This window comes from Trichoderma asperellum, chromosome 4 (genome assembly GCF_020647865.1).
Source record: "Trichoderma asperellum chromosome 4, complete sequence".
NCBI classification, from domain to species: Eukaryota; Fungi; Ascomycota; class Sordariomycetes; order Hypocreales; family Hypocreaceae; genus Trichoderma; species Trichoderma asperellum.
Genome location: NC_089418.1, coordinates 507,496 through 533,484, shown reverse-complemented (window position 1 = coordinate 533,484; position 25,989 = coordinate 507,496). Strand labels below are relative to the sequence as shown.

Genomic DNA, 25,989 nt, shown 5'->3' with positions numbered 1-25,989 from the left:
AAACAACAAAATGCAGCACACAATGTCCAAGAATGCGAGTAAAGATACTCCCCAGTGTATTCCCAGATTTAGAAACATTGGCCGGGAGAACATAATCGCACCCGCCGCCAGGGTCGAACGAGCAAAGTCATTCGCAGCGAATAAAGAGGCTGAATATTTCGGATATGTGAAAGCCACATATTGTAGCATGCAGACAATGATTGTGAATGTACCAACAATAGATAGTGATAGCCCTATAATGGGAGCCATCCAGTGGACGCTGGGACGAGATGTCCATGCTATTGCCGTATAACAAGATGTATTAGTTTAGAACCACTAACACGACCCGCTTTGGAATGACATACCGAAGAGAAATAGGCCGACGGGAAGCCAAAAACATGCAAATAGCGCCGGAACCAAGCGATTTTCTGGAATCCCAAATGCTTTAAACCCTTCGGTTCTAAAAGGCTTAACCACTTGGAAGTGCCACGAAACCACGCATAGGGTAGCAGCCACAAACAGCCCCGGAAAGACTCCTAAAAAGGGGAGCCCAGAGAGCGTGAATTTGAAGTTATAAACGCCTGAAAAAACAAGAGGAAAAGCTTCGAAGAAAGAATAGAAAATGGCGTAGACAAGGCTGGTATAAACAGTAGAGAAGAGTACCGAAGGATCAAGAACGTTAATCTCGACCGGCTTGATAATTGCATTGTATAAAATGTCTTTCATCGTCATCCGTCGTTTTGTTTGGTCAATTTCTACTTGTGAGCGGTATTGATCATTGCCAGTCAGTTTCCTTAATCGTCGTGCTCTGTAATAAAGTATCGTAGTTGATGAGGTTTCGGGTAGGAAAAAGAAAAAGCTAAGAAGGATAGGAGCACTGAGCCACAGCATCTCCCACGATACCCAATGCCATCCTTGGGCAGGGGCACTGAAATTTGAGATTACAGGCGCGAGAGCAGGGCCAAAAACAGCTAAAGAAAATCCTTTGTTAGTTTCTCAATCCAATTATTTATATGCGTAACATGTAGGACATACTGGCTCCACCCCAAATTACCAACAAGTAAGGTACATGAAGAAGCGGATACTGATTCCAAGTTAGCCAAAAACTCAAAGTGTATATCGGTATATAAGAATTTGATCTTACGATATCGGCAAATGAAGCACCTCCAGTTGCAAGGCATGGAGCACCTGTTTATTAACCAAGTTAGTGTTGTCCACACTCAAACAGAATCCCAATCTTACCGAAAAAGCCTGTCAAAAATCGCAGAACGACAAATCCAGCGAAATTATCCACAAGAGATGCTGGTACCCATAGTATTGTATATATGAAGAGCGTTATTATGTACGGGGGATTCCTGCCTATTGCGGCAATCCTAGAGGATGTTTAGTTTCAGACACTTTTGATCATTGGAAAACTCGGGAAGGATTCTTACTCGCTTAATGGAGAGAATATCATAGCACCAAAGCCATCTGTATTGATCCATTCATGATTAGCAACCGAGTGACGATGCAAGCGCAAGCGCGTATACTAACATCCAAAAACGTATAAAGCGAGAGCTAAAGAAGAAACCTCGATGCTGATACCGTATCTTTCCACTACCTCGGGCACTGCACCGATATAGATAGAAGAACCAAAGTACACAGCAAAGGAATAAATACTTGTGAAATTAGCGCGGTGTTTGATAGGTGGTTCTGTAGGCAGTATTTACCATATTTGGAAAGCCACAAAGCCCTTTCGAAGCGCACTCCAGTTTTGTGGATTTTCAGGATCATCTAGGATCTTGTCAGATGTGCCGATAATATCGCTTTTTTTCTGATGTTCGTGTGTGTTCCGAAGTATGCTGATATGACTGGGGAATATTACCAGTGGTATACCAATCAACCAATATTGTCCCATCACTCGTAGTTGTTGGCTTAATGGGACGACTTTCTACTCTCTGCGCTTCACTATGGCTCTGCATAGTAACGACCCTCTCGATGGGATTGTCTGATTCGCCATTTTCCACGTCGTCGGTTGCGCCAGCGAGTGGAGCATCGGTCGTAGTGTTTTGGGAATTCAATCTGGCCAGGCCAGTGGCAGTAGTTCCTTCTAGAGTAGTATGCGAAGAGGCAGCCGTAGTGGGAAGTTCTATCTCGACTTCTTTCTGCAAAGTTTTCGAACCGTAATAGGGATTTTGAAATCCATCTCGTTCTTCAGCATACTGGAAGTATTTATTCTTGCTCAGAAAGCGGACTATCTGCCCAAAGGGCGAGTCACGTAAAACGTCGTTCATAATTGATCTCTGTTAGATCGTTGAGTATTGAAAGAAGCAATTGCTCATGGTATGAGGAGTAGACTTTAACATTATATGCCTTATCATCTATGCTGCAGATCTAGCGCGTGGCTAAGGATATGTAGCTAGCATTTGTTTCTTCACGTCTCGGCTTATAAATTTCAAACTACGAGGTGATTTCTAAGTCGTTTCTGGCATCATCATAAGCCCATTTCTAAGCTTTAATTGCCCATGTTAGCAAATTTGAAGGGCCAACTAGAAAGATCAGATTCATTTTCCACGGCAATTATTTTTGGGGCGCAATTTAGTGCAATCTCAAAATTTCCTATTTCGGACAATCCTCTGCACAAGCCTCATGCCCCAAGTATAAGCAGCAAATCACGTCGCCAAGATCTCAGCTCATATCGTCTACTCGGCTGTCGCCGTATAGTGTCCTGCTTACATTATTATAGTTCGTTCGATTCGAAGCTTACGATTACTGATCGCTCGGTACTTGGAGTGGGTGGGGTGAGAAGAGGGCAGAAATAGCTTCATTTTTGGCTATCGCCACTATTTGAGCCTGAAAAGGCAGCTGCATGGGCACTTGGTTGGTTTCTGACAAGTGAATAGGCAACAAGCTCACGTTGCATACTTATTGATTTACGTCATACGAGGCTTCACCTACATGCCTTTGACTTTTTCCAGCCTAGAGTTAAAATGCCATTGTGACTGCATCCTGATGCCTAAATACTGCTACGAGAAGAAAAGTTTGTCTTCTAGCCGTTCGGGATCTAAGACCATCACATGCAATCAGCTGTCTACAGCTATACTTTGATATGTATGATTATCTAAACGCTATATACTTAAGTACTCAATGTTCTTTTTTGATGGGAGATATAGGGAGTAATTTCCTACATAGCTGCTTTGTTAGTTAGAATAGTGTAGCTGCTATTGTCCTAGCTCCGTGTACCTGCTGAAAGGCTGCCATTACTATTTATTAGGCAATTGTGCTGATTTAACCTTTTCTTGGCTTTTTCTTGGCTTTTCCTTTATCCCTTTAAAGTTCTCCTAGCACAGGAATATCGCGTATATGGATAAAGGTATGAAGCAGAATAACATGTGGGATATTGAAGATTGTAGCTTTTGTATAAGCATCTTTGACATTGTACAATATCATGAGTGGTTAAGAAGAGGCACTAAGCTGCTTGAAAATATCTATTACGCCAAGGTGTCTGTTTTGTGCGTTGCAATTCAACATCATGGTTTACCAGAAATTTGGGAATATCACAAGATTATAAGCCATGCGACTGCGCTTCAATAATCCACGTACACTATTTTGAACTAGCTAACTATTTTCAGCCGAACGAAGTCATCCTCTCATATCATGCAGATAAAGAGACACGATATAGTCGTCTTTATCTTCGTAGCTGCTTCTCATTAGCTTGGAAAAGAATATTCGTAAGATTTCGAAATAGAGCAACTCGCATTGCACAATATATAGGATTGAGATCAAGAATTTTTATTTCGTCGAAAAACAAATGAGACGCTTATTTATGCCCTGCTATAAGGTTCATAGATTGACCCATGCAACCGATGATAACGCCATTTTGCGAAAAAAGAACAAACTCTGGTGATCAACTTATAGTTTGGCAAAAATCCCCTTGGTTGCTCCCTTGCCCAGTTGTACCAGCGTGCTCTTTATCCGCATGTAAGCCATGATACCCTCGAAGCCATTTTCAACACCAACGCCACTCAGCTTCCATCCACCTACCGGCATCTCGGCCGGAGACTCTCCCCAGGTGTTGATCCAGGTGATGCCAGCTTGCAGCTCTCGGATAACGTTCTGCGCTAGACTCAGATCAGAGGCAACAACTCCAGCAGCCAGGCCAGTTTCCGTGTCGTTTGCGCGTCGAATCAGCTCCGGGAGCCATTCTTCCTGTGACCTGCCCTGTGTCTTATATGGCAAGATTGACATGACAGGGCCAAAGATTTCCTCGCGCACAATGCGCATATCATCGGTGCAGTTGGTGAAGATGACAGGCGGGACCCAGTAGCCATCAGGCGTGGGCTTATTCTTCTGCGCATCAACCGCGCCGTCATACAAAACCTTTGCCTTGTCGACCTCCTTGCCGTGTCGGATGTACATATTGACCTTGTCGCGCTGAGCGGCGCTGACGACTGGGCCGAAATTGGTCGTTTCATCTTGGGGCAGGCCCATGCGGATGCCCTCCCGGCAGCGCTTGACAAGAGCTTCTTCCACACGTGATAGTAGGGTATCGGGGATGAAGACTCGCGTACCATTTGTGCAAACTTGGCCGGAAGAGAAGAAATTGGCTGCCATGGCGATGTCGGCTGCCTCATCGACATCCGCGTCTGGGAGAACCACAACAGGACTCTTGCCTCCGAGCTCCATTGTAACGCTCTTCATGCCCTTGGCGGCCTCGCTAGCTACTTTGCTACCGGTGCTAACCTGTCCCGTAAAGCTGACCTTTGCGATGCCCGCATGGGCGACAAGGGGAGCTCCAACACTGGGACCATCGCCATAGACAACATTGAATACTCCGGGCGGCATGCCAGCCTCGATATAGATCTCGGCCAAGGTGTTGGCGTGAAGAGGCGTTACTTCGCTGGGTTTGTAGACCATGCAGTTTCCTGCTGCCAGACATGGCGCAGACTTCCACAGAGCGATCTGGATGGGGTAGTTCCAAGCGCCAATGCCAGCGCAAACGCCCAGAGGCTCGTGGCTGGTAAGGACGTATGCGTCTGGTCTCAACGCTGTGTGCTGTCCGGGCTGACTGTTGCCAATGAAGTGCGCGTAGTACTCCAAGACATCGGCCCCAGTGACCACATCGACCGTAGACGTCTCGGACCAAGCCTTGCCAGTATCCAGCATCTCGGTGCGGGCCAGCGCGTCGTTACGTTCTCGCAGGATGGCGGCAGCGCGCAGGAGGATGGCAGCTCGCTTTGGAGCAGGCGTCTGCGACCATACTGGGAAAGCCTTCTGAGCAGAGGAGACGGCGTCGTTGAGCTGAGAGGCAGTTGTGGTGTAGATTGTTGCCAATGGCTTGGCCGTGCTAGGATCGAGAGACTGGAAGGTGTGCGATCCGGCAGATTGCGGCTGCGGCTTTCCAGAGTGGAAGGTATGGATCTCTTTGGAGAATGTCATGATGGCAGTCTTTCGATGGTGACGCGACGGCTCTATCGATTGTTAGAGGCCAGACCAGATTCAATCCAAACCAAGCCGGTATCAGGGTCCGTTTGATGGTGGTGTTGAAGCTGGGAATCGGAAGCCGGACAGTGACGTACGTCGATCTTGTCTTCGGCAGCAGGTACGCAGCAGCATTTACAGGCAGGACGGTAGAATTCCGCGACCACTAAATCGAAATGGCTTTCTCCTTGGCGGTAGATAGGTACCTACTACTAGCATGTACAGTACATGTGCAGTATGCGGAGTACATGCGCCAAGCAGCATCAGCAACTCCACAACGCTGCAGCAGATACTTCACGCCCGCTATTACGAGGTGCTGTGCTACGCATGGTGTACAGTATAAACCGCGGCAAGCCGGACTCAACTGTCCATTCTGCCTGGCAAAGGGATACTTGGCGCTGCGTCTTACTGCTGCTGCTGCTACTGCTTGTCTCACCTGCCAGGGACCACAGAGCCGTGTGCATTACTAGCTGTGGAGTCTTCGGCGCCGGTGTGTCTGGGGCTAAGACGCGGCCAAGGCGCTCTCGTACACGCTACTGTCGGCCGTGAGAGCGTTTACCTGCATTCGGCAACCAGGCAGAAGACTGGCTGGGCAAGGGAGAGACAAAATCCAAGGAATATTAATACAGAAGCCACTGGCTACGTCACCGATGGGGAAGTGAGAGATATAGCCCGGTCCGGCCGTTGTGGACCCTCCCCCGTGTTATTTACAACGGCTCGGCTTGGCGGTGGAGGCTGCGCAGAGTGGGCTGAGGAAGATGCGACTGAGAATCCGATATGTGCGGCCATCTATTTTTTTGATTTTCCGTGCATTGAATATTGAGTTGGTGTGTGGTTCTGGCTTATGATTGTATGCATTGAAGACGCAGATGGCAGAGTCGTGTTGCCAGTGTACCTTATACTATATAATTGAATGCATACCTTGGGTACCTAGCACGTACTGCAGATCCCGCTACGATTGGCGAATGAAATCGTGCCTTACTTTGCATGCACCAATACGAGTAATGAATAGCGGCACAGAGAAGTATCAAGTCACCGCAATGACCAGCTGGGAAAGACAAAAAGAGGGGCCATCAGCAGCGATGCAAGCCAAGAAATGTCTCACAAAAAGAAAACATACAGCCACCGCTGGAATAGTTGTTCCGAAGTTCGATGCGATGCGATGCGATGCAAGCAGCTGCGATTCGTGGCGTGTTGTTCTGGAGAGACACGGAGCAGGTACATGTACTGTGCACCAGGCTCTCTTTGGAGGGGTACAAGCCCCGCCGTTTTCAGCCCCTGGCGTGGATGCGTCCAATCAGCTTACACTTTTCTGCCCGGATCAACTTAGCCCCGTCCCAGCTGCCCACTAAATCCCCACTCCGCCCTCCTCAGCCTCTCCTCAAGCCTCGATCAAGCCAAGATCATCGCCAGACCAACGCTCGAAACGGCTTCTAAGCAGCAGAACCACACGCTGGATCCCCGCAGCCGATGGCGAGCAGCCCAGCCAGACGCCTCGCAAATGTCACTCTCGGCACACTGTGAGCCACTGCTTTCTCCAACCAACCACCAACCAACAAACTGTGGAATTGCTGACAGGGGGCATTAGTCCGAATCCCACCATGTGCTTTTGACGTCATGCGGCAAATGGTGTAGGAGACGCCTTGTGCTGCTTTGGGGCCATTCTGTGTTTGACAGGAACCCTGAAGATCAATTCAACTGGTAAACATCGGTGAGAATTTTTACGTTTTTTTTTTTTTTTTTTTTTAATTAGGGAGATGGTTTGTTTCCCCCCTTTTCCGCCGAGGCTACAAACCATCTGCTGATTTCGAACTCCACACCGCAAACAACAAGGCGGCCGTGCTTGCTTTGCGTTGATGGCGCCGTTAGCGTCGGTGGCACAGCCGTATTCACGCCGTAACCATGGCCGCGGGCAAAGTATACAGGCACAGCGTTGGGGCTGACTCGTCGTTTCATGTTCTTCATATATCTTGGGATCCCTCTCCTTGGTGTGCTGCTTCTGCTTCTGCTTCTGCTTCTGCTTCTGCTGCTGCTGCTGCTGCTTTACACCCTTTCTCTCCTCCCTGAGGCTACAGATTTCTGTTGGGTCCAGACGCTCCTCCTCTGAAACCTTCGCTGAAACCTTCGCTGAGCGAACGAATAGACGATACAGAAACTGTCTTTTCTACCTTTTGTGAATAAGCTCCTCAACTAGGCTTCATACTGGCCTTTTAAGATTCCGAGGGGGAAACCGTAGTCTCCAAGCCTCATTTGTAGCCAGAGCAAACTACTTAAGACGGGCCACCCAGCAAGACGCAGATTCCTTTCTTTCTTGCTCTTCTCATACCCCCACGACAGCAATCATGACGACCCGATCGCTTCCCGACAACAGCAGCTCTGCCTTCGACTACATCATCGTTGGCGGAGGCACCGCGGGCTGCGTGATTGCGTCTCGCCTCTCTTCCTATCTGCCTGAGCACCGTATCCTCCTCGTCGAGGCTGGCCCCTCTGATTTCAACCTCAACCATGTCCTCAACCTGCGGGAGTGGCTGAGTCTGCTTGGCGGCGAGCTGGACTACGACTACGGCACGACAGAGCAGCCCATGGGCAACAGCCATATCCGTCACTCTCGTGCCAAGGTCCTTGGAGGCTGCTCTTCCCACAACACTCTGATCTCTTTCCGCCCTTTCCGCCATGATATGGACCGCTGGGTTGCCCAGGGATGCAAGGGCTGGACCTTTGAGAATGTCACTCGACACATTGACAATCTGCGCAACACTTTCCAGCCGGTGCATGCTCGGCACCGCAATCAGCTTTGCAAGGACTGGGTTCAAGCTTGTGCCTCCGCTCTCGACATCCCCGTCATCCACGACTTCAATCATGAGATTCGTGAGAAGGGCCAGCTAACCCAGGGCGCCGGCTTCTTCAACGTCTCCTACAACCCGGATAACGGTCGACGAAGCAGCGCATCCGTTGCTTACATCCACCCCATCCTTCGAGGCGAAGAGAGACGACCAAATCTGACTATTCTGACCGAGGCTCACGTCTCCAAAGTCTTGGTGGAAAACGATGTTGCCAGCGGCATTGCTCTTCATCTGGCAGGCGGCCAGAAGGTGGTGCTCAAGCCTCGAAAGGAAATCATCCTCTGCGCTGGCGCTGTTGACACACCCCGCCTGATGCTTCACTCTGGTCTTGGCCCGCGCTCGCAGCTCGAGGGCCTAGGAATTCCCGTTGTCAAGGACATCCCTGGAGTTGGTGAAAACCTTCTTGACCACCCAGAGACTATCATCATGTGGGAGCTCAAGAAGCCTGTTCCCCCGAACCAGACCACTATGGATTCCGACGCTGGTGTTTTCATTCGCCGCGAACCCACCAATGCCGCAGGCAATGACGGAAACGCTGCCGATATCATGATGCACTGCTACCAGATTCCCTTCACTCTCAACACCGAGCGACTGGGCTATCGCACTATTCCTGACGGTTATGCATTCTGCATGACTCCCAACATCCCTCGGCCGCGATCCCGCGGTCGCATCTACCTGACTTCTGCAGACCCCGCTGTCAAGCCTGCCCTGGATTTCCGCTACTTTACTGATCCCGAAGGCTACGACGCTGCCACCTTCGTTGCTGGCATCAAGGCAGCCCGCAAAGTCGCTCAGCAAAGCCCCTTCAAAGAGTGGCTGAAGGAGGAGGTTGCTCCCGGCCCCAAGGTGCAGACGGATGAGCAGATTAGCGAATACGCTCGCCGCGCCGCTCATACTGTCTACCACCCTGCAGGCACCACCAAGATGGGTGATGTAACCAAGGACGAGACTGCTGTTGTGGACCACGAGCTAAAGGTCCGAGGGATCAAGAAATTGCGCATCGCTGACGCAGGCGTGTTCCCCGAGATGCCATCCATCAACCCCATGCTTACGGTGCTGGCCATTGGTGAGCGAGCAGCAGAGCTGATTGCCATGGAGGAGGGCTGGAAGCCCAAGACTTCAAGACTATAGACGAAATGCCTCGTATACTTTGCTTGGGAATGGTTGAGCTGGGATTGGCGCATAGCTTTTCATCTTTGATTGGATTACAGGAAGGATAAGGCAAGGCGTGCTTAGCCTAGATATTGCACCACCTAAAACTTGACGGCGCGAAGAAAGCGTGTCGTCACTTGTATATTTGTTTGCTAGTTTAGATGATTACGATATCCATGTAGCTTAAAGTCTTATAAAAGTTATTTTGCGTATATCCTCTGGAAATCTCCTAGTGCCAGATTTTCGTATTTATGCTTTGTGAGAGGAACGATACGCCATGCTGCGCCTTAAGTCTTGGAGCATTGGATGTGACATTATACTTTGGGAGACCAGTTCAAGGAGCTGCTATGAAAAACACCAAAATTGCAATCGAGGGTTAGTAGATGGCCCAAGATAGGGTTTTTCGTCTCTTATTATTATATAACCCATTCTTGCTAACTAGCTACGAGGCGTCAAATGAATACGACCAAAGTAAATCGATTAATTTAGCTTCCTCTGGCCTACTTATCCAAGTCCACACATCTTCCATATGTACATGACCAACAAATCAGAATGTCTATGTGATGCTTCTAACTTCCCATGACGAAGCCCACGCCGCCATCAGTGCATCATCTCCATCATCCAATTGCTCTAAATGCGAAACAATACTCGCCACGAGACTTGTCGCCCCCCTATCAGATAGCCGTTTGTAGGATCCAAATACGCCAATATCTAAACTGTTTCCTTGTATAGAAGCTTCGATGTCTATTGCGGCCTAGATGAAGTAGAGCATTACTAAATTAGATCTTTGGGGGACTAAATATTCAAGGGAGGTAACGAGGTTCAAAGCTTACTGGGAATGCATCTCTGACGGTATTGTTTATTATCCAGGGTTGAGAAATTGCGTCTTCTGCGATGCCACTCGCTGATGTTCCTACAGTATCATCTTCCTCCTGCAGTGGTACAAGCTTAACAGCTACCGAATCTCCATTTAATGTCGCGGGTGAAGCACTAGGGAGGCTGAGAAAATTGACAAACGAAGTCACCCTAACGCCTGTCCACGCTGCAACTTCCCACAGCCCGACGTCAGCACGACCACCTGTAGATACAAGGTGGATATCATCTTGTATCAAGCTGGCAACTTCTAGAAGAGGATCTCCGCGCGCCACTCGAACTCTCAAAGGAACAAGGTTAAGCGTGGGGTATATCGACGAAAGAGCCTCATCAGATCGATTCGCGAGGTAAATGCCGAATACGATAGTCTTTTTGCTTTCGTCGCCCGCGTCTCCACCACTCTCTAGTGCAAGCGTTTTGGCATAAGCGGCGAAAAATAGTGCTTGCAAGCTGATGCCCCTTTCCTTGGCCGCTGTAAGGAGATACGTGATGTCTACTACTGCAGATTGTTGCAGATGCGATACTCGTCGTTTGCCTGCCATAATTAGGGCTGAATCGTCGCCGTCTGTTGAGCAGCCATTTAGATATGCTGTCCAAAAGGCTCTGCGCGATTGTCGAGAGTCTTCAAGCGTTGGCCGAATAGCATATCTAGACCACTCTGCGACGCTCTGTTCGTTCTCAATCGCACTCCCATTAAGTAACTTCGATAGCCCGTGTAGTATTTCTTGAATGCTAATTCCATCATAGAGAGCGTGGTGGATTTTTAGTCTTATAGCTATTCGGTCGCCCGTCTCGCCGTTTGGTGCAGCGACATGAAAATTCACCATGGGCTTAATCGCAGCTTCGTCAACAGGCTGGTGGTCCGCCTTGAGAATGGCCTGCAAAAATGGCTGTTGAGGAACTTTAGTTGCAATGAAAACGGTTCGGAGAATTGGTGTTTGAGCGACGAAGCGGTGCCAGGCTGAAAACACCTCTTCCACGCTAATAGCTCCTTTGACGACGTACTTGAACTCTGGGTAAAAGACGCCGCCTTCTGCGTTTTGCCACGCACTAATCATGTAGACTTGCATAGGCAACGCTGGAAGTACCGCTTCGATAGACTCTTTCGAGACGTGAGCTCCAGCAAAGAGTGCTTCTATATCAACATCTTCCGTAGGAGTCCACGTCAATTCCTTGGGTTTGGGTCGATCCCCGTTTGTTAGGAGAGGGGCGGCAAGTCGACCCATCTGACTAATGCTTGTGGCTCTGATGAGGTCTCTAGAATTGAGATATATACCTTCTTTGCGCAGTAGAGACGATACCTTGATCGCACTGATAGAGTCCAGGCCCAGGTGATAAAGATTGCTCTCAGGTCTGATAGACTCTTCTGGAATATCTGACACGTAGCTGAGTATTTTTCGAATAGCCAACGCAGTCTTATCAAGCCTCGTCTCTTCATAATCTGAACTTGAATTCTTCTCGTCGCCGCTGATACGCCCATCTTCTAATATTGAGATATGTGGCAATCCAGCAATCGAAACACCATCTTCTTCAAAGGAAAGAATCTCTCTCTCCTCCGAGCTCGTCAGAAACTCAAGGACATTGTTCAAATCTTCGAGTAATTTCCCAACTCCGTCCTCAGAAGCATATTTGGACTGGCAAGCTGTTCTCCAAACAAGAACATCATCCACAGCTTCGGCCTCAATGCTGACAGGGTAGTCAACTGCCGATGCGCCGTCGACAGATCTCAACAGCGGTTCTTCAGACGAGCTGTATGGAGACTTTTGAAGCATAAATAGCGTATTAAACAATTCACGGCCGGGTACCCGTACCACATTTTGTATCTTTCTCAGCGGATACGCTTGATAAGCTCGGATATCCGCCATGTTGGCCTCGAGGTACCTCAGAAATGACAAAGAGGTTCCATAAAGGATACACCTAAGAGGTACAGTGTTGATTGTAGGAAACATCAAATCTTCAGCTCCTTCAAAATCTCGTCCAGACATTACTACGCCGAAAGTAACATCGAGGGCTTCCACCCGATGAGCCAACACAAGAGCCCAGCAGGCTTGGCACAAAACTTGCAAACTAATGCTCTGTTTCTTGCAGAAAGACAAAATTTCAGAAACAGGCTTTTCAGTAGAATATTCCATTCGATGTAGCTTCTCTTCCATGCCGGCTTCCTGCAGCTCTAGAAGAATCGAGGGTTGAACATCATCGAGATACCCAGTCCAAAATCGATCACCATCTTCAGTGGCTGAGGCAAGTACTCTTTGAAGAAAAGGTTTCGCGGATGTTCTCGTTTGTGGTGTCCCGTAGAATGCCATTTCGAGATCTCGATAGAGAAGGCTCAGCGACCACCCGTCATATAGAGCATGCGCGATCGAAATGAGGACAAATGTCCGCTCTTTACAACTCACAAACTTGAGCTGGAAGAGAGTATCAGTTCCCTTTGTAGCCTTAGAGATCTGCTTCGCATTCTCAATGAGATTGGCGACTTCGACTAAGTCTTCCACCTTAATGAGCTCAATCTTGTTACTCCAGTGCTTGTGCACAATTTGGCAGTATCCCATATCAAGCAGTAAATCATCTACTTCAAGAAATCCAGTTCGAAGAATAGGCGACTGATTAATAACCTGGAGAAACGCTTCTTGAAGCTTCTCCACATCGACTCCTGCCCTTATTTCTAGTAGATCGTGGTTGAAATACCACTCAAAGTCAGAATGTATCATTCCAGCAGCCATAGATTCTTGGAGAGGAGTCGGCGGCAGCACAGCCTCTATTTCATCTGCGTTCAGTCTGGTATTTCGAGCATACGCCCACAGTTTCTGTTCCACGCTGCGGAATTTCTCGTCTGTAACCGGTATTGATAACTCGCTGGATTGCTGAACCTCGGTACAAGATGCCATATTTGCAATAGTTTGCTGACGCATGATTGAAGAAGCGGAAAGTGATATACCCTTTTGTTTAAGTCTGGCAGAAAGTTGAATGACATCAATGCTGTCCAAGCCAAGCTCAAGAACTGTACTTGCCGCCGAGATTTCAAGAGCGTCAATACCAGAAAGCGAGGCAATCTCATCTCTGATTCGAAGCGCTTGATCAGTCCACTCAAGCTGTTGTTTGCCAGTTTCAGCATTTGGATGTACAAATCCATTCGGTTCAGCTGGTACCGCGACACCATTTTGCATAGGCTGAGGAAGTGGCGCATCTGCGACCATGAGGGCCAAGTGTTCTTCTGTTTGGTCCAAAATTTCCTGCAACCTTGCAGCGTCTGCTATATGCCCCTGCGCAACAAGAGTAAGCTGGATATCGCCATTCAACAGTTTTTTGGCCTCTAATGCCAGTGGATAATCAGGATTGAGAGGTCCGTCTTCTATCGTCCATAGCTCAGGTTCATTGATTGTCGCCTGTTGCTCCACTTCAAATACAAAGAGATTGTCGAATAATTGACGCCCGCCAGAACACCATTTCTGGATGTTTTTCAGTGGAACATGCTGAAACGGTAAGATTGCTGTGCTGAATTCGCTGCACTTGCGGATGAGAGACTCCCACGTTTCGTCACGCAGCGTCTTATTAAAAAATGGCAGCGTGTTGAACAGCGGACCAATCGTATTCTCAATACCAGCAAGATCAATAGATCTTCCTGACACGATGAGACCAACTGTGAGCCCTCCAGAAAAGTATTTTTGGAGCACAGACGTCCACAATGCCATTACAACCGATTGCAAAGTGACTTTGTGCTTCTTTCGGGTACTTTCCAAGGCAGCTCCGTCAATCACTCGTATTTGAGACGCTGCGTCACCGTGTGCGGAAGAAAGTTGAAGACCAGAGGAATTCTCCCAACCAAGAAGATGATTTTGCCAAAATCCACGGCAGTCATCATGTCGCCATAATGGACCATGAGATAACGCCTCTATAAAAGTTGGAGTAGAAGCAGTCACAGATTTTCCAGTATAAGAAGATTGTAGCTGCCGTAACATCTGCTCAAAACTACTTCCATCGTATACTGCATGAAAGATGCGAATAACGAATTTCTTGGAGCTTGGTCCCTTCACCAAGAGCGCCTCAACTGGCGTGATGATATGATCACTGTTCCGCTTCACCCAGTCTTCCCAATGGCCATCCAGTAAATCTCTCTTATCCTCATCGTTGCTCACGACTTCTTCGATCCAACGCAGATTTGGAGCTTTCAGCGCAACTTGGATATAGCCTTCCGCAGTCTTTATAAATGCCGTTCGCAAGATCGATTGAGATGCTACCAGTTGGGTCCAAGCAGTCTCTAACTGTTCGTCCACAATGCTGCTACCAAGATACAATAAGAAAGAGTTAAAATATGTGCCACGAATTTCGTCCGTGACCGATTTTGATATGATACCCTGCTGAAGAGCAGAACAAGGTGCAATGTATTCTATATCGTCTCCCGGTATACTCAGAACGTCACGGACAAGTGCTCGGTACCTGTGATGGTATGCCTGTATCATCTGTTGCGACTCTTTCACACGGCTGTCTTTTTGAGAGAAGGGTATTTTCTCATTCAGAGCCGTAATCAAGTCCGAGATAACGGGGTTTTGCAGCAGAGTAGCGGGCGAGCATGCTATGAATCCGCGATTCTTGAACGCTGCCGATAGTTGTAAAGCGCTGATGGAATCCACACCAAGGTCAAAGATACTTGTCTCTGCATCGATGCTATCCGAATCTATACCAGTAAAATCAGATATAATTCTGAGCACTTTTTGACTTGCTTCATCATGAATAGATCGAACGGATGCCTTGAATGTGGTCAAGTCCATTAGCTGCTCATGCGATAAGCTATTAAACAGCTTCTTCAGCTCCTTTGCCTCGACCTTATTATTCGGAGAAAGAGGGATAAATGGCAGAATCAAGAAATATGTAGGAATCATGTAACCTGGAAGCTTTGCTCGGCATGCTTCTTTGGCTTTTATACTGAGGGTTCCATCATCCATCAACGGAACCAAAACTGCCTTGGGCTTTTGCTCGCCAACCAGGAATGACACCAGAACGTCTTTGCCGCTAGACGCATGTTTGATGACAATTGTTGCAGCGTCCTTCACCTCTGACACACCAGTGCGAATGACATGATTAATCTCGCCAATCTCTAACCGCTGTCCACGGAGCTTAACTTGATCGTCTGCTCGTCCAAGGAAATCAAAGCAGCCGTCGTGAAGAATACGTACAAGATCACCCGTCCGATAGATTCTCTCACCGAACTCTGAAAGCGTGGGGAATTTTTCTTCGGTAAGTTCTTCGCGATTGAGATATCCTTTACCAACAAGTCTTCCCGAAACACAAAGCTCTCCAACAGCTCCGCGCAGGACAGGAATTTCCGTCCCTTTGCGAAATACGTAAGATCCGACATTGAGAAATTGCTGTCCAATATTGCTCGGTCTGCCGTTTATCGGAACTCTCTTGTACATAGTCACGCCGATTGTAGCTTCCGTTGGGCCATAAGCGTTGTATATAACTGACTTTGGTCCCCATGCGTCTAGGATTTCTTGCTTGAGCTGCTCGCCTCCAGTGATGAATACTCCTTTGCACAAACCTGGCACTTCATCTGGATGCGTGAGACGAGCTAAACTAGGCGTTAGATCAATGTGTGTAATCTCAAGATTATTGATAGACGCAATCAAGTCATCAAGAATGAGGTCTCTTGGCGCTGCGACGACGGTTATTCCGACTGACCAACTCCAGTATTGTTCCAGAACAGAGACATCAAAGTGAAGGGCAGCAAACTGCAACCATCTAGAGTCATCGCTCCAATGTCCTTTGAACAACTCTTGGAAGGCCATCATTGCTTGTACACTATTGTCATGCGTGATCTCGCATCCTTTTGGCGTGCCCGTTGTGCCAGAAGTATACAAACAATAGCAAGTCGCATCTGGTGTGAATTGCGGACCCAACTCTCGTCTCTCAGCAGATAGCTGCTGTATAGACTCCAAATCGATATTGATAATCTTAGCGTCTGTATCAAATTCAATACTACTTCCGGACGTCTTTAGAAGACAAGGTGCCATGGAGTCTCTCAGAATAAATTCCTTCCGATCTTTGGGAGCAGTTGGGTCAAGCGCTACAAAAGCGCAGCCAGCTTTGAGAATTCCAAGGATGGAAAAGTAGGCCTCTGGGCATTTATCAAAATGAATTGCGACAATGCTTCCCACGGCCGCAATGTCACTCAGTAAGTTGGCCACCCTATTGCCCATCTCATCAAGTTCAGAGTAAGACCACACCTGCTTGACAGGACGTGAGCCATCAAACTCGCCGACAAATTCAAAAGCAGTATCATGCGGATGAGACAAGGCTCTCTTCTCCACAAAGTGATGCAAAAATTGTACAGGTGCAGGCAGCTCTGGCGAAATAGCCGGAGTTATAGAAAATAGGTCAGGCTTCGATCGGTAGATCCCATCTTCATCACCTTCAGGCTCGGTAGCAATGTGAATCATCATCGCGTCAAACTGTTTAACCAACAAATCCGCCTGTTCGTCTGGCAAAACATCGCTGAAGAATGTGATGCAAAGTCGAATCTCATCATTACTCATCGGTTTGACCTCAAGCGACACTGGATAGTCAACGGTCGCATGGTCGTCAACAAGCTTCCAGCGCCTTGTGGTAGAAATATCTTTATCCAATTTCTGGTAAACCAGAATCGTATCAAACACAGATCTTGCAGGATGTCCCAGCCATTTTTGGATCTGAGATAGAGGGGCGTACTGGTGCCTATATACGTCGGCATTATATTCCATCATCAGGCTAACCAATTGAGCATTTGAAGGCTGATTCGAAGCAATAACAGGAATCGTATTCATACAAGGGAATGGCGCATCCCTCGTCTCATCTATAGTCCGGCCGGATAGCGTTACGCCAAACACGACAGAGTCCTCGCCCAGGTATGAAGCGAGAATTCGGGTCCACGCTGCTTGGATAATTGCCTGGATTGATACATTCTGTTGCTTGGCCGCCATTTGCAAGTTTGAAAGCGCTATAGTAGATTTGACTTCATGTGAAATCATTATTCTCTGATCTTCTCGGAGCGGTGTCATGACGGGGAAAGTATTCACTACTGTGAATTCAGCTTTGCTCTGCCAGAAATCTTGCATACCACTTTGATGGTTGAGGCTTCTAGATAGAATTTCTGCTAACGCAGGCTCAATAAGCTGGATAGAAGTGACTATTGGTCTTTCTAGCAGCTCAGATAGAAGCTCTAGCATCTGATCCAGCGAATGCGCATCGTAGAGAGCATGATGTATCAGGATATGCATAGTCAATCTGCCATCAGCTTCCGCAAGTAAAACTCGCCAGGGTGGTAAGTGCAGGTTGTTGAGAATCATCGTTGATTCTCTCTCTTTCCATTTAGAAAGGCTGTCCTGAGATGCCATTTCTAGCGCAACATTGGTCGAGTCAAGTACCTCTGACCCAGAGAGATATCTGAGCATTGCAAAAGAACTATGCGGGTTCTGGACAGTAGTAAATCCAGTACGAAGCATAGGATGTTGATCTTGGAGAGATTTCCAAGCTCTAGTCAAATCATCTTTTGAGATATTATTGTCAACTTCGTAAGATAATAGATTGAGATAATTTTGGCCTTGAGATTGAACGAAGGAAGCAAGCATAGCGCACTGGAGAGGAGTGCTAGGAAGAATCGCTTCCATGGCAGTAGCATCCGGTATCTTGTGCGCTAATTGAGCAGATATTTCTTTTGAAAATTTGCTAAAAACGTATCCAGACTTTGTTTGGTTATGGTTGGACACTATAGATATCCTATCTGCCAAACGAGCACAATTTTGACACTCAATGACGTCTGAAGCAGATACAGCAAGGCCCTCCTTTCGAAGCATAGAAGCCACTTGAACTGCATTTATGCTATCCAATCCAAGCTGGAATATGCTTGTATCATGACGAATCTTTTGAATCGGAGTTGATGAGAGACCCGAAAGCACCTGGCGAATCTTTGATTGTAGTTCTGTCCATTCTCCAGCGCTCTGGTAATTCTCTGCTATTTTGACGTGTGCTTTTCTTTTTGCGGTAACCGTATTTAATATGGGCAGATAAGAAGGCTTTATGTCGCCTTTACTCGGTATAGGTGATGAAGGATGGTCTAGAATAGTTTGAAAGAATAATTTGAATATCTCAGTAAATGCCAATGCAACATCTGCGCTCACAGCGCTCTTGTCATAATGCATATTGATACTCAGTGAGTTCAAGCCCGGGCGTGGAATAACTTCGCAGACAATTGGAATATCCATCTCGCCATAATCCTCTTCCAGAGACCATAAATCGCCGTCCATATCGTGAGATGGATTTTGAAGGAGCAATAACGTATCAAAGAGTCCCAAGCCTTCCCTTGTAACGAGTTTCTGGATAGACCTTAGAGGCGAGAATTGGAACATTTGGAAATTAGAATTGAGATGTTGAAATGATTTGGCGAGATCAATGTTGCGGGAAATGGTGGAAACATCTTGCCTAACGGGAATCGTGTTAAAACAAGGCGCGACTAGTCTATCCAGTCCTTCGATATCTAGACTGCGGCCATTCATCACCAGTCCGAAGCAAATGTCAGTAGAATTCGAGGAAACTGCAAGAACGTCTGCCCAGGCAGCCTGACACACTGACAGTAAAGAAACTCCGAGGGATCTAAGTCTGTCTTTCATCTCATCGTATGGTGCTTGCAGTGTATCTTGATGTATGCCTTGGAAGCTCTGAATCTTTGACGAATTTGAGAAGAGACTAAAAGGCGAGTATCCCCTAAAATGAGTTTCCCAAAATTTCTCGGTATCGTCGGGCAATCTAAGCGCCTCTTGAAGAAAGGGAGAGTAAGAAACAGGCGGAAGCATTGCTTTGCCATGCGCCAAAGACTCCACTTCTCTCCAAAGGTTTTCCATTGCCACGCCATCGTAGAGCGCGTGGTGGCATATGAAAGATAAATATGTTGACCCTTGTTGTTGTATAATTGCAAAAGATGATGGAGGAAATTTAGTATCTAAGGGATCAGGAAGGCCAGCTAAGTGCTTCCGAATAGCCTCATCGAGAGAAGACCCATCAACACTGAATTCCTTCCACTGAATGGCCCAGTTATCCAGAATCACCTGAGCTATTGGAAACCTGACATTTTCAGTGGTGATAAAACACGTTCTGAGAATGCCATGGCGTCTTGTCATCTCATCCCAATAGGCCCTCATCTCATCAACATGGCCATAGAGGCGAAGAAGTGTTCTATTATAATAGCCACCATGTCCTTGAGCCAACATTGCTTCCTGAAGAGGAGAGCATGGCAGCACTTCAGCAATGGAATATGGCTCTTGTTGAAAGATTCCATGGACTTCTTTTATAAAAGAATCAGAAAAGAAATCCACATGCTTCTTTGAGCGATTTGTTTTTGGGCTCTCATCAAGAAAGCGCGCAAGCTGCGCGACAGATGGGTTCTGTAATAATGCCGAGATAGGAACTCGGCGATCTAGCTGTGAATTTAAAGTGCGAGATACCCCAATTGCTGATATCGAGTCCAGTCCAACTGTCACAAATGGCGTCCATCGGCCAATATCAGACCTAAGCACCCCTAAAGACTGAGCGATGATATCTGCTATCATAATTTCCGTTTTAGTCCATTCGATATCATCTTGAGCCGCCACAGCGCTCGAAACGCTCTCAAGATACTCTTGAGAGAGACTATCGAAAGAAGACTGCAGTTTCCGTCGGTCAACTTTTCCGCTCGATGTGAGAGGTATGCGGGAAATAGGTATGACGTATGAAGGTATCATATAAGAAGGTAGTTTTGATAGTAAGGTAAGGAATATAGAGCGGTGAGTCTCGATATCTGGCTCCAAGGCTTCACCTTTTTCCTCGCTTGTCCTGTGTGAAGTAGTATAGAACGAAACAAGCTGATCGGTTGCTCCTTTGTCTCTCCTTAATATCAAAGTTACTGCAGAGTGGACAGATGATATCCGGGTTACCACGCTGTTGATCTCGCTGGCCTCAATTCTTTGACCCCTGAGTTTAAGTTGGTCATCAATTCGACCCAGAATTATCAGCGATTTGTCTGGAAGCATTCTTCCCATGTCTCCAGAACGATAAATCAGGCCATATTCAGGGTGCGGGATGAATTTTTCCGCAGTCAAATTGGGCATATTGAGATATCCATCAGCTACTTGGTCTCCACCAAAGCAAAACTCTCCGATCCAACCAATTGGAACTGTTGCAAGGCTATCTGGATGAAGCACGAACACTGATGTGTTTGGGAAACACCATCCTAGATGTTCAATATACTCGCCATACTTCATTCTTTTGACGCTGCAAATATTTGTTGTCTCTGATGGTCCGTATCCTTGCCATAGTAGTTCGCCCCACGTATCAAGAACTGATTGAGTCATAGGCTCTCCTGCTGTAACAAGAAACTCTACATCAGGTACGTTCTTCGGGTCAATCAGAGATGCCACCGTAGGCGTCAAGCTCAGATGCGTAATTTGGAACTGACGAATCGAATGCTCTAGATCTTCAAACAAATCGTCATTGGTAGCAGCGCAGAGGCACATACCAGCGTGCCAGGCAAAGAATATCTCAAATACTGAAACATCAAATGCTTGTGAGCAAGCTTGTAATAGTCGGGGATCTTTCTTCAGGGCAGCGGGATATATAGATGCAAGATACGTGACATTGCTAACAATATTCTTCTGACTGACAGCTACCCCCTTTGGTACGCCCGTGGTTCCTGAGGTGTAAATCACATAGGCCAGTCTAGATGTATCTGGTTCTATGTCCAAGTTGTGATGCGGAAAATTCTTCAATGGGGCTGACTCGACGTTCAAGTATTGAACATTAGCTACATCATGTAACTTGTGCAGTGACTCCTCATCTACAATGCACTGCCCTATGCTTCCGGATTTAAAAATCTCCTTCACTCTCTCGATTGGTGTGGATGGTAGAAGAGGGAGATACGCGCATTTGGCCTTGGCAATGCCCAAGATTGAGGCGTATAGTAGAGGCGATTTTTGCATAACAATGGCAATAACTTGGCCTGGCTCAGCACCTTGCTCAAGCAGGAAGCGACCGATTTGATTGGAGAGCTGATTCAAAGACTCATACGACAATGTTTCAGCAACTATTGGGATATCTGAGAGTGATCTGCTGAAACAGACGGCATCTGCGTGGGGAGTTTTCGCGGCTGCAGCTTCGAACAGCAAAGCGAGGTCTGTCTCTTCCTGTAACCTTTCGGGATCTGTATTTGCAACAGACGCCTCAGTCTTTATTGCTTCTTTCAGCTCCCGAACCAGCCTGTTAGGATGGTGCATTATATGCTGAGCAACCGCTCTCAGCTGCTCAACCAGCATTCTCACGACATCTGATGTAAACGAATCAGTATGATGTGTAGCCTGTATAGAAAATCCAAATTCATTCGGTTCCACCTCTAGTAGAAGTTTTGTTTCCAGCCGGTCTAAATGTCGAGTTTCTCTGATAATCGCCTCTTTGCGATTCTTTGTATATAAAGATTCTTGGTAAACGAATAGCACGTCGTATAAGCTTTCGGTCGCCTGCAACCTGCAAAGCTTCTTAATTTCTGATAATGGAAGTACGCAGTGCTCCATGATCTTGTGATTGCTCTCGTTTATATCTCTTAAAACGTCAGGTATTGTAATTGAGTGATCTATTTTCACTCGTAGAGGAAGCGATGCTATGCTGGGTCCAATAATCTCTTCAATGGCTTCAACAGGAACTGTCCTCCCAGATGTCACTGAACCCAGCAGGACATCTGATGTGCCCACAATACTCCCCCATATGAGTGCAAGAGCTGCCTGAAAGCATACCTGGGCCCTATGTCCCGTCTTTTCAAAGACGCTCTGAATCACATCTGAAGAAATATTGAATTGCTCCTTGACAAATATTATCTTATCAAACTCAACCGGTCTAGAGCTCAACTTTGGGCGGCTAGGCTTATTCAAATCAAGGAGATATTCGGCCCAAAAGGATCTTGCGGCATCTAGCTGGCTTCTTGGAATGTTGTGCACATACTTGAGCAGATTTGAAAACTGCGGTCGATGAGACAAGGGCTTTTCGTATAATAGGTCGGACAAATCTGAAAGTATAATGTCCATTGACCAGCCATCATAGATGGCATGATGGATATAAATCAGAATACGCGACTCTGTATCAGACTGGGCCGGTTGAATCTGTATTCGAAGGGGCCGAAGGAGCGCTTCATCTTGAAATATCTCCGGTTCATAAAATTTGTCAACAATCTGTACTTGGCCAGGCCGCAATGATTTGAATATTAGCGATACAAAGCTTCCTTCCCAGCCAACAAACCCTGACCGCAAGACATCTCTTTGCTGAGCCAGCAGATGAATGGCATCCTCTATTGCGGCTGCAGTAATTCCAGGATTTATTTCCAGCTCAATCTCGTTCCAATAAGATTCCGGGTGCTGTGCTGTTTCTGATAACATGGCCCCTTGAAGTGGGCTGCACAGAAGCACATCTTCCACTAGCTCCAGATTCTCCTGTATACCAGCATTATTCTCGGTGATCGAGCTCAAGCTCTTCATCAAATGGATATCAACTAAGTCGGACTCTTTATCAGAACAGGGTGATAGAGGCCGTAGTCTAGAACACAGTTGCGCTATTGTATGCATACTCAGCAGTTCTGCCACGACTGCATCATATCCAGCTGACCGAAGCGACGACGCTAATTTGATGGCAGCCAACGAGTCCACACCTGCTGAAGCCAGAGTCATGCTAGGGTTTATTTCAACACCCAAGGTACTTGACACGATGCTCATCACAGCATGCTCCGCGTCAGACAAACTGATTAGAGAATCATTGTTATCAGTCATGGCCGCCGCTTTCTGTTCAACAAAATCTGCTTTCAGCTTCTTCGTATCAACTTTACCACTCGGCAGTCGAGGAAATTCATCCATTAATACCAGTTCTCCGGGTATCATGAATTGTGGGAGCCAGCTCCGGCAACATCCCATTATCAAATCTTCGGTTACGCCAGTATCCACAACGCAGAAGGCAATCAAGATAGAGTCAACCACCGCCGCAACAGCCAGATGACAGCCAGGGGTTTTCAGTATGGCAGATTGCACTTCGCCCAATTCCAGTCGCTGGCCTCGAAGTTTTACCTGGCCTTCGGATAAGCGCCCAAAAATCTCTATCGTTCCGTCGCTAATGATTCGCGCCTTATCTCCAGTCCTATAAATTCGGCCATATGGTGAAGATATGAAAGAGGAAGCAGTCTGTTCTTGACGATTCAGATACCCGTCGGCAAGTTGGTGACCACCCACTGCTAATTCGCCGACTTCTCCTCTGGGTAAGAATTTGACATTTCTGCCCTTGTCTGCAGGCTCTACAGGCTCGACTATAAAGCATGATACCGTGGACAGTGGAATACCAATGTTTTTTATTGATGAGGTAGAGGTAAATTTTTCTTGTACAGTGCTTATAAATACATTAGAAATTGTCTATTTGAGAATAAAGATGAAAAAAGAACTTACCAGTGGATGGTGGCTTCAGTTGGCCCGTACATGGCCCATAGCAGACTCTCTCTATTCTCGCTTCCTCCGAATTCTCGTATTACAGGCTCATTGAGCATCTCTCCAATTGTCAATAGTAGCCGTAATTTTGGGACGTTTTCTCTTGTCCGCAAAAGACTAGCCGCGACAGTTGGGGTCAGCTCGCAAGCATCCACATTCATTTCTGAGATGACTGCCGGCAAATCGTTCAACATCTCTCTTCGGTCGACACTGACCAATGTACTCCCTCGAAATAGTGGGAAGAAGATCTCGAATACCGATACGTCAAAGGTGGGGGCGGCAAATTGAAGAAAGCGAGAGAACTCAGGCACATGCTGATCATGGGCTAGCAATGCTTGTGTTACTGCAGAATGCGATATGCCAACCCCCTTTGGAACCCCTGTTGAACCAGAAGTGTACATGACATATGCTAAGTCTTTTGTGCTTGGAGCACGCCGACTCACAGAGCCCACATCTAAGTAAGTCTCTTCCTCTCCTTCATCAACTAGAAGCACATTTACGGTGCTCTGTGAAGGTATATTCGAGGCGAGCTCTTTGGTCGCCACGACAACTGTCGCAGCAACATCGCCAAGAATGAAGTTAACCCGATCTAGAGGGGCATCGACATTGATGGGACAGAATGCGCCGCCGGCTTTAAGAATAGCTAACAAAGCTATGTATAGCTGTGGCGACTGATGAACCAGAACTGGAACCACAAACTGGTCTTTAGCCTCTCCAACGGCACGACATATTTGGCATGCAAGGGCATCGGCCGCATCATGAAGTTGGCGATAAGATAAAGAACGGCGTGTATTTCTTCCTAGGTAGTCCAGAGCTATTGAGTCGCTCGATTCTCTGATTAGATGATGCAGGAGATCTGGACCAGCCAATAGCGTTGGGTGTGGGTTGAGCACTGACAAGTCAGCGGGTTCTCCCATTTTGCCTGTTGTTCGTGCGTGTACTTCGTCTTCATGCAAAGATTGTCGGGAAATCTAACAAGATACCCTTTTCTGCTAACTAAGTGCTGCTTACCGCAATCGCGGCAATAAAGTTCACAAAACTGTCAAGCCGCATCTACCTATGAGAGTATGCTTGTATCTTTATGTGAAATAGCGTTACGTTCGTTGGTCAAGTTCAGATGGCCCCCATGCACGATTTAGCCAAGATCGAACCACGCGACCACCAAATGTCTATGTCTTAATTTCAATAGAGAGAACTAATTGATTAATATCAATTGGCGTGCCGTTGATTCGCCCAATAGGCCTTCGAGGCGACTCGTGATTACTGCTCAAAGGTAATGCGTTTAATCGTGCATGAGCTGGGGCTGAAGCGAACCTCTCAGAACGGCGGAATTAATCAGCAAAGCGTAACAGGACGCAGCGACTGCCAATCGAGTCTTTGGTTTGCGAACTGCGGTAGCCACTTGCTGTCATGCTGTGCTGATGCACGAAAGATGTGTGCTTTAGTGTGGTTTATAGTTTCTCCAAATAGTCTCTTCGCCATGCAGCTGTAGTCCTGTTCCTCGTATAACAACTAACGGAGTTCGGGCGCCGTGAGGACATGTATGCAACGCCTTGTTCGCCTTAGCCTAAAGGCCGAACTAATAGTGACAAGCCGCGAAAGTCACGATGGCGTCACAAGTGTAGGTGAAATCGCTCTTCCAACCATGCAATTTGGGAGGAAGATGGGCAGACATAGACAGCGACGTAAAATACGATATCCTACAAAGTTAAAAGCAGATCCTTATTAAGGCCAAACCAGGGCACTAGCTGGGTGAACACGGCATCTGACTCGAAGAGGGGCGGCCGCCTTGTCTGACATGAACCAGCGTTAAAAGTGATTAGTTGCGTGCGATTCCATACTAGATCCGCTGTTGACAAGCGCGAGCGAGAGAGACTCCAAGGGCAGATATGCCGAGAATCCTCTGTAGAGCCACCATACTATGTACTAGTATCAAAGTACTCAAGTGGGGGCTCTCGGCTTTTGCCATTTCACAAGCAACGAATTTACGATCCCCTCTCTGGCGATTGCGCGTCCTGTCCTTGCGAGTGCAAAGTACCTGCAAGGGAAGGGCGCTGCTCGCTGTTCTCGGCGTCTGTGGACTGGCGGTGATTCACTCAGCCCTCGGCGGAGATAATGAGGGGCCGTCAAAGAAGGGCTCGAAAGAAATCCTGGCTCGGCTCTTAGTT

At 47.3% G+C, this 25,989-nt stretch overlaps 5 protein-coding genes across 5 annotated transcripts; 1 reads left to right on the top strand and 4 right to left on the bottom strand.

Annotated features, from left to right (window-relative positions):
* Positions 1-1,684: 1,684 nt before the first annotated feature.
* TrAFT101_006552 (uncharacterized protein) lies at positions 1,685-2,252 on the bottom strand (the record flags this gene model as incomplete). The annotated part of the gene is made up of 2 exons (XM_066127804.1): positions 1,685-1,752; positions 1,844-2,252. 2 exons carry the CDS (start codon positions 2,250-2,252, stop codon positions 1,685-1,687), a joined length of 477 nt encoding a protein of 158 aa, XP_065983917.1.
* Positions 2,253-3,360: 1,108 nt separating this feature from the next.
* On the bottom strand, positions 3,361-5,608 carry TrAFT101_006551 (uncharacterized protein). Its single transcript, XM_024908487.2, has one exon. It carries the CDS (start codon positions 5,395-5,397, stop codon positions 3,871-3,873), a length of 1,527 nt encoding a protein of 508 aa, XP_024758213.1. The 5' UTR covers positions 5,398-5,608; the 3' UTR covers positions 3,361-3,870.
* Positions 5,609-7,054: 1,446 nt separating this feature from the next.
* Positions 7,055-7,395, bottom strand: TrAFT101_006550 (uncharacterized protein; the record flags this gene model as incomplete). Its single annotated transcript, XM_066127803.1, has 2 exons — positions 7,055-7,121; positions 7,235-7,395. 2 exons carry the CDS (start codon positions 7,393-7,395, stop codon positions 7,055-7,057), a joined length of 228 nt encoding a protein of 75 aa, XP_065983916.1.
* Positions 7,396-7,432: 37 nt separating this feature from the next.
* Positions 7,433-9,652, top strand: TrAFT101_006549 (uncharacterized protein). Its single transcript, XM_024900691.2, has one exon. The coding sequence runs from the start codon at positions 7,782-7,784 to the stop codon at positions 9,411-9,413; it is 1,632 nt and encodes a 543-aa protein (XP_024758211.1). The 5' UTR covers positions 7,433-7,781; the 3' UTR covers positions 9,414-9,652.
* Positions 9,653-9,821: 169 nt separating this feature from the next.
* On the bottom strand, positions 9,822-25,987 carry TrAFT101_006548 (NRPS). The gene is made up of 3 exons (XM_024900670.2): positions 23,783-25,987; positions 10,268-23,726; positions 9,822-10,188 (listed from the first exon to the last, which is right to left on the bottom strand). Exons 1-3 carry the CDS (start codon positions 24,736-24,738, stop codon positions 9,991-9,993), a joined length of 14,613 nt encoding a protein of 4,870 aa, XP_024758210.2. The 5' UTR covers positions 24,739-25,987; the 3' UTR covers positions 9,822-9,990.
* Positions 25,988-25,989: the final 2 nt, after the last annotated feature.

What these genes read in the sequence shown, in the direction of transcription:
- TrAFT101_006549 (XM_024900691.2), top strand. Translation starts at nt 7,782, where the DNA reads ATGACGACCCGATCGCTTCCCGACAACAGCAGCTCTGCCTTCGACTAC.
- TrAFT101_006551 (XM_024908487.2), bottom strand. Translation starts at nt 5,397, where the DNA reads ATGACATTCTCCAAAGAGATCCATACCTTCCACTCTGGAAAGCCGCAG.
- TrAFT101_006548 (XM_024900670.2), bottom strand. Translation starts at nt 24,738, where the DNA reads ATGGGAGAACCCGCTGACTTGTCAGTGCTCAACCCACACCCAACGCTA. An exon ending in ACTGAAGCCACCATCCACTG is followed by an intron (nt 23,727 to 23,782) that starts GTAAGTTCTTTT and finishes TGTATTTATAAG; the next exon opens with CACTGTACAAGAAAAATTTA. An exon ending in CCGTCAGAGATGCATTCCCA is followed by an intron (nt 10,189 to 10,267) that starts GTAAGCTTTGAA and finishes TACTTCATCTAG; the next exon opens with GCCGCAATAGACATCGAAGC.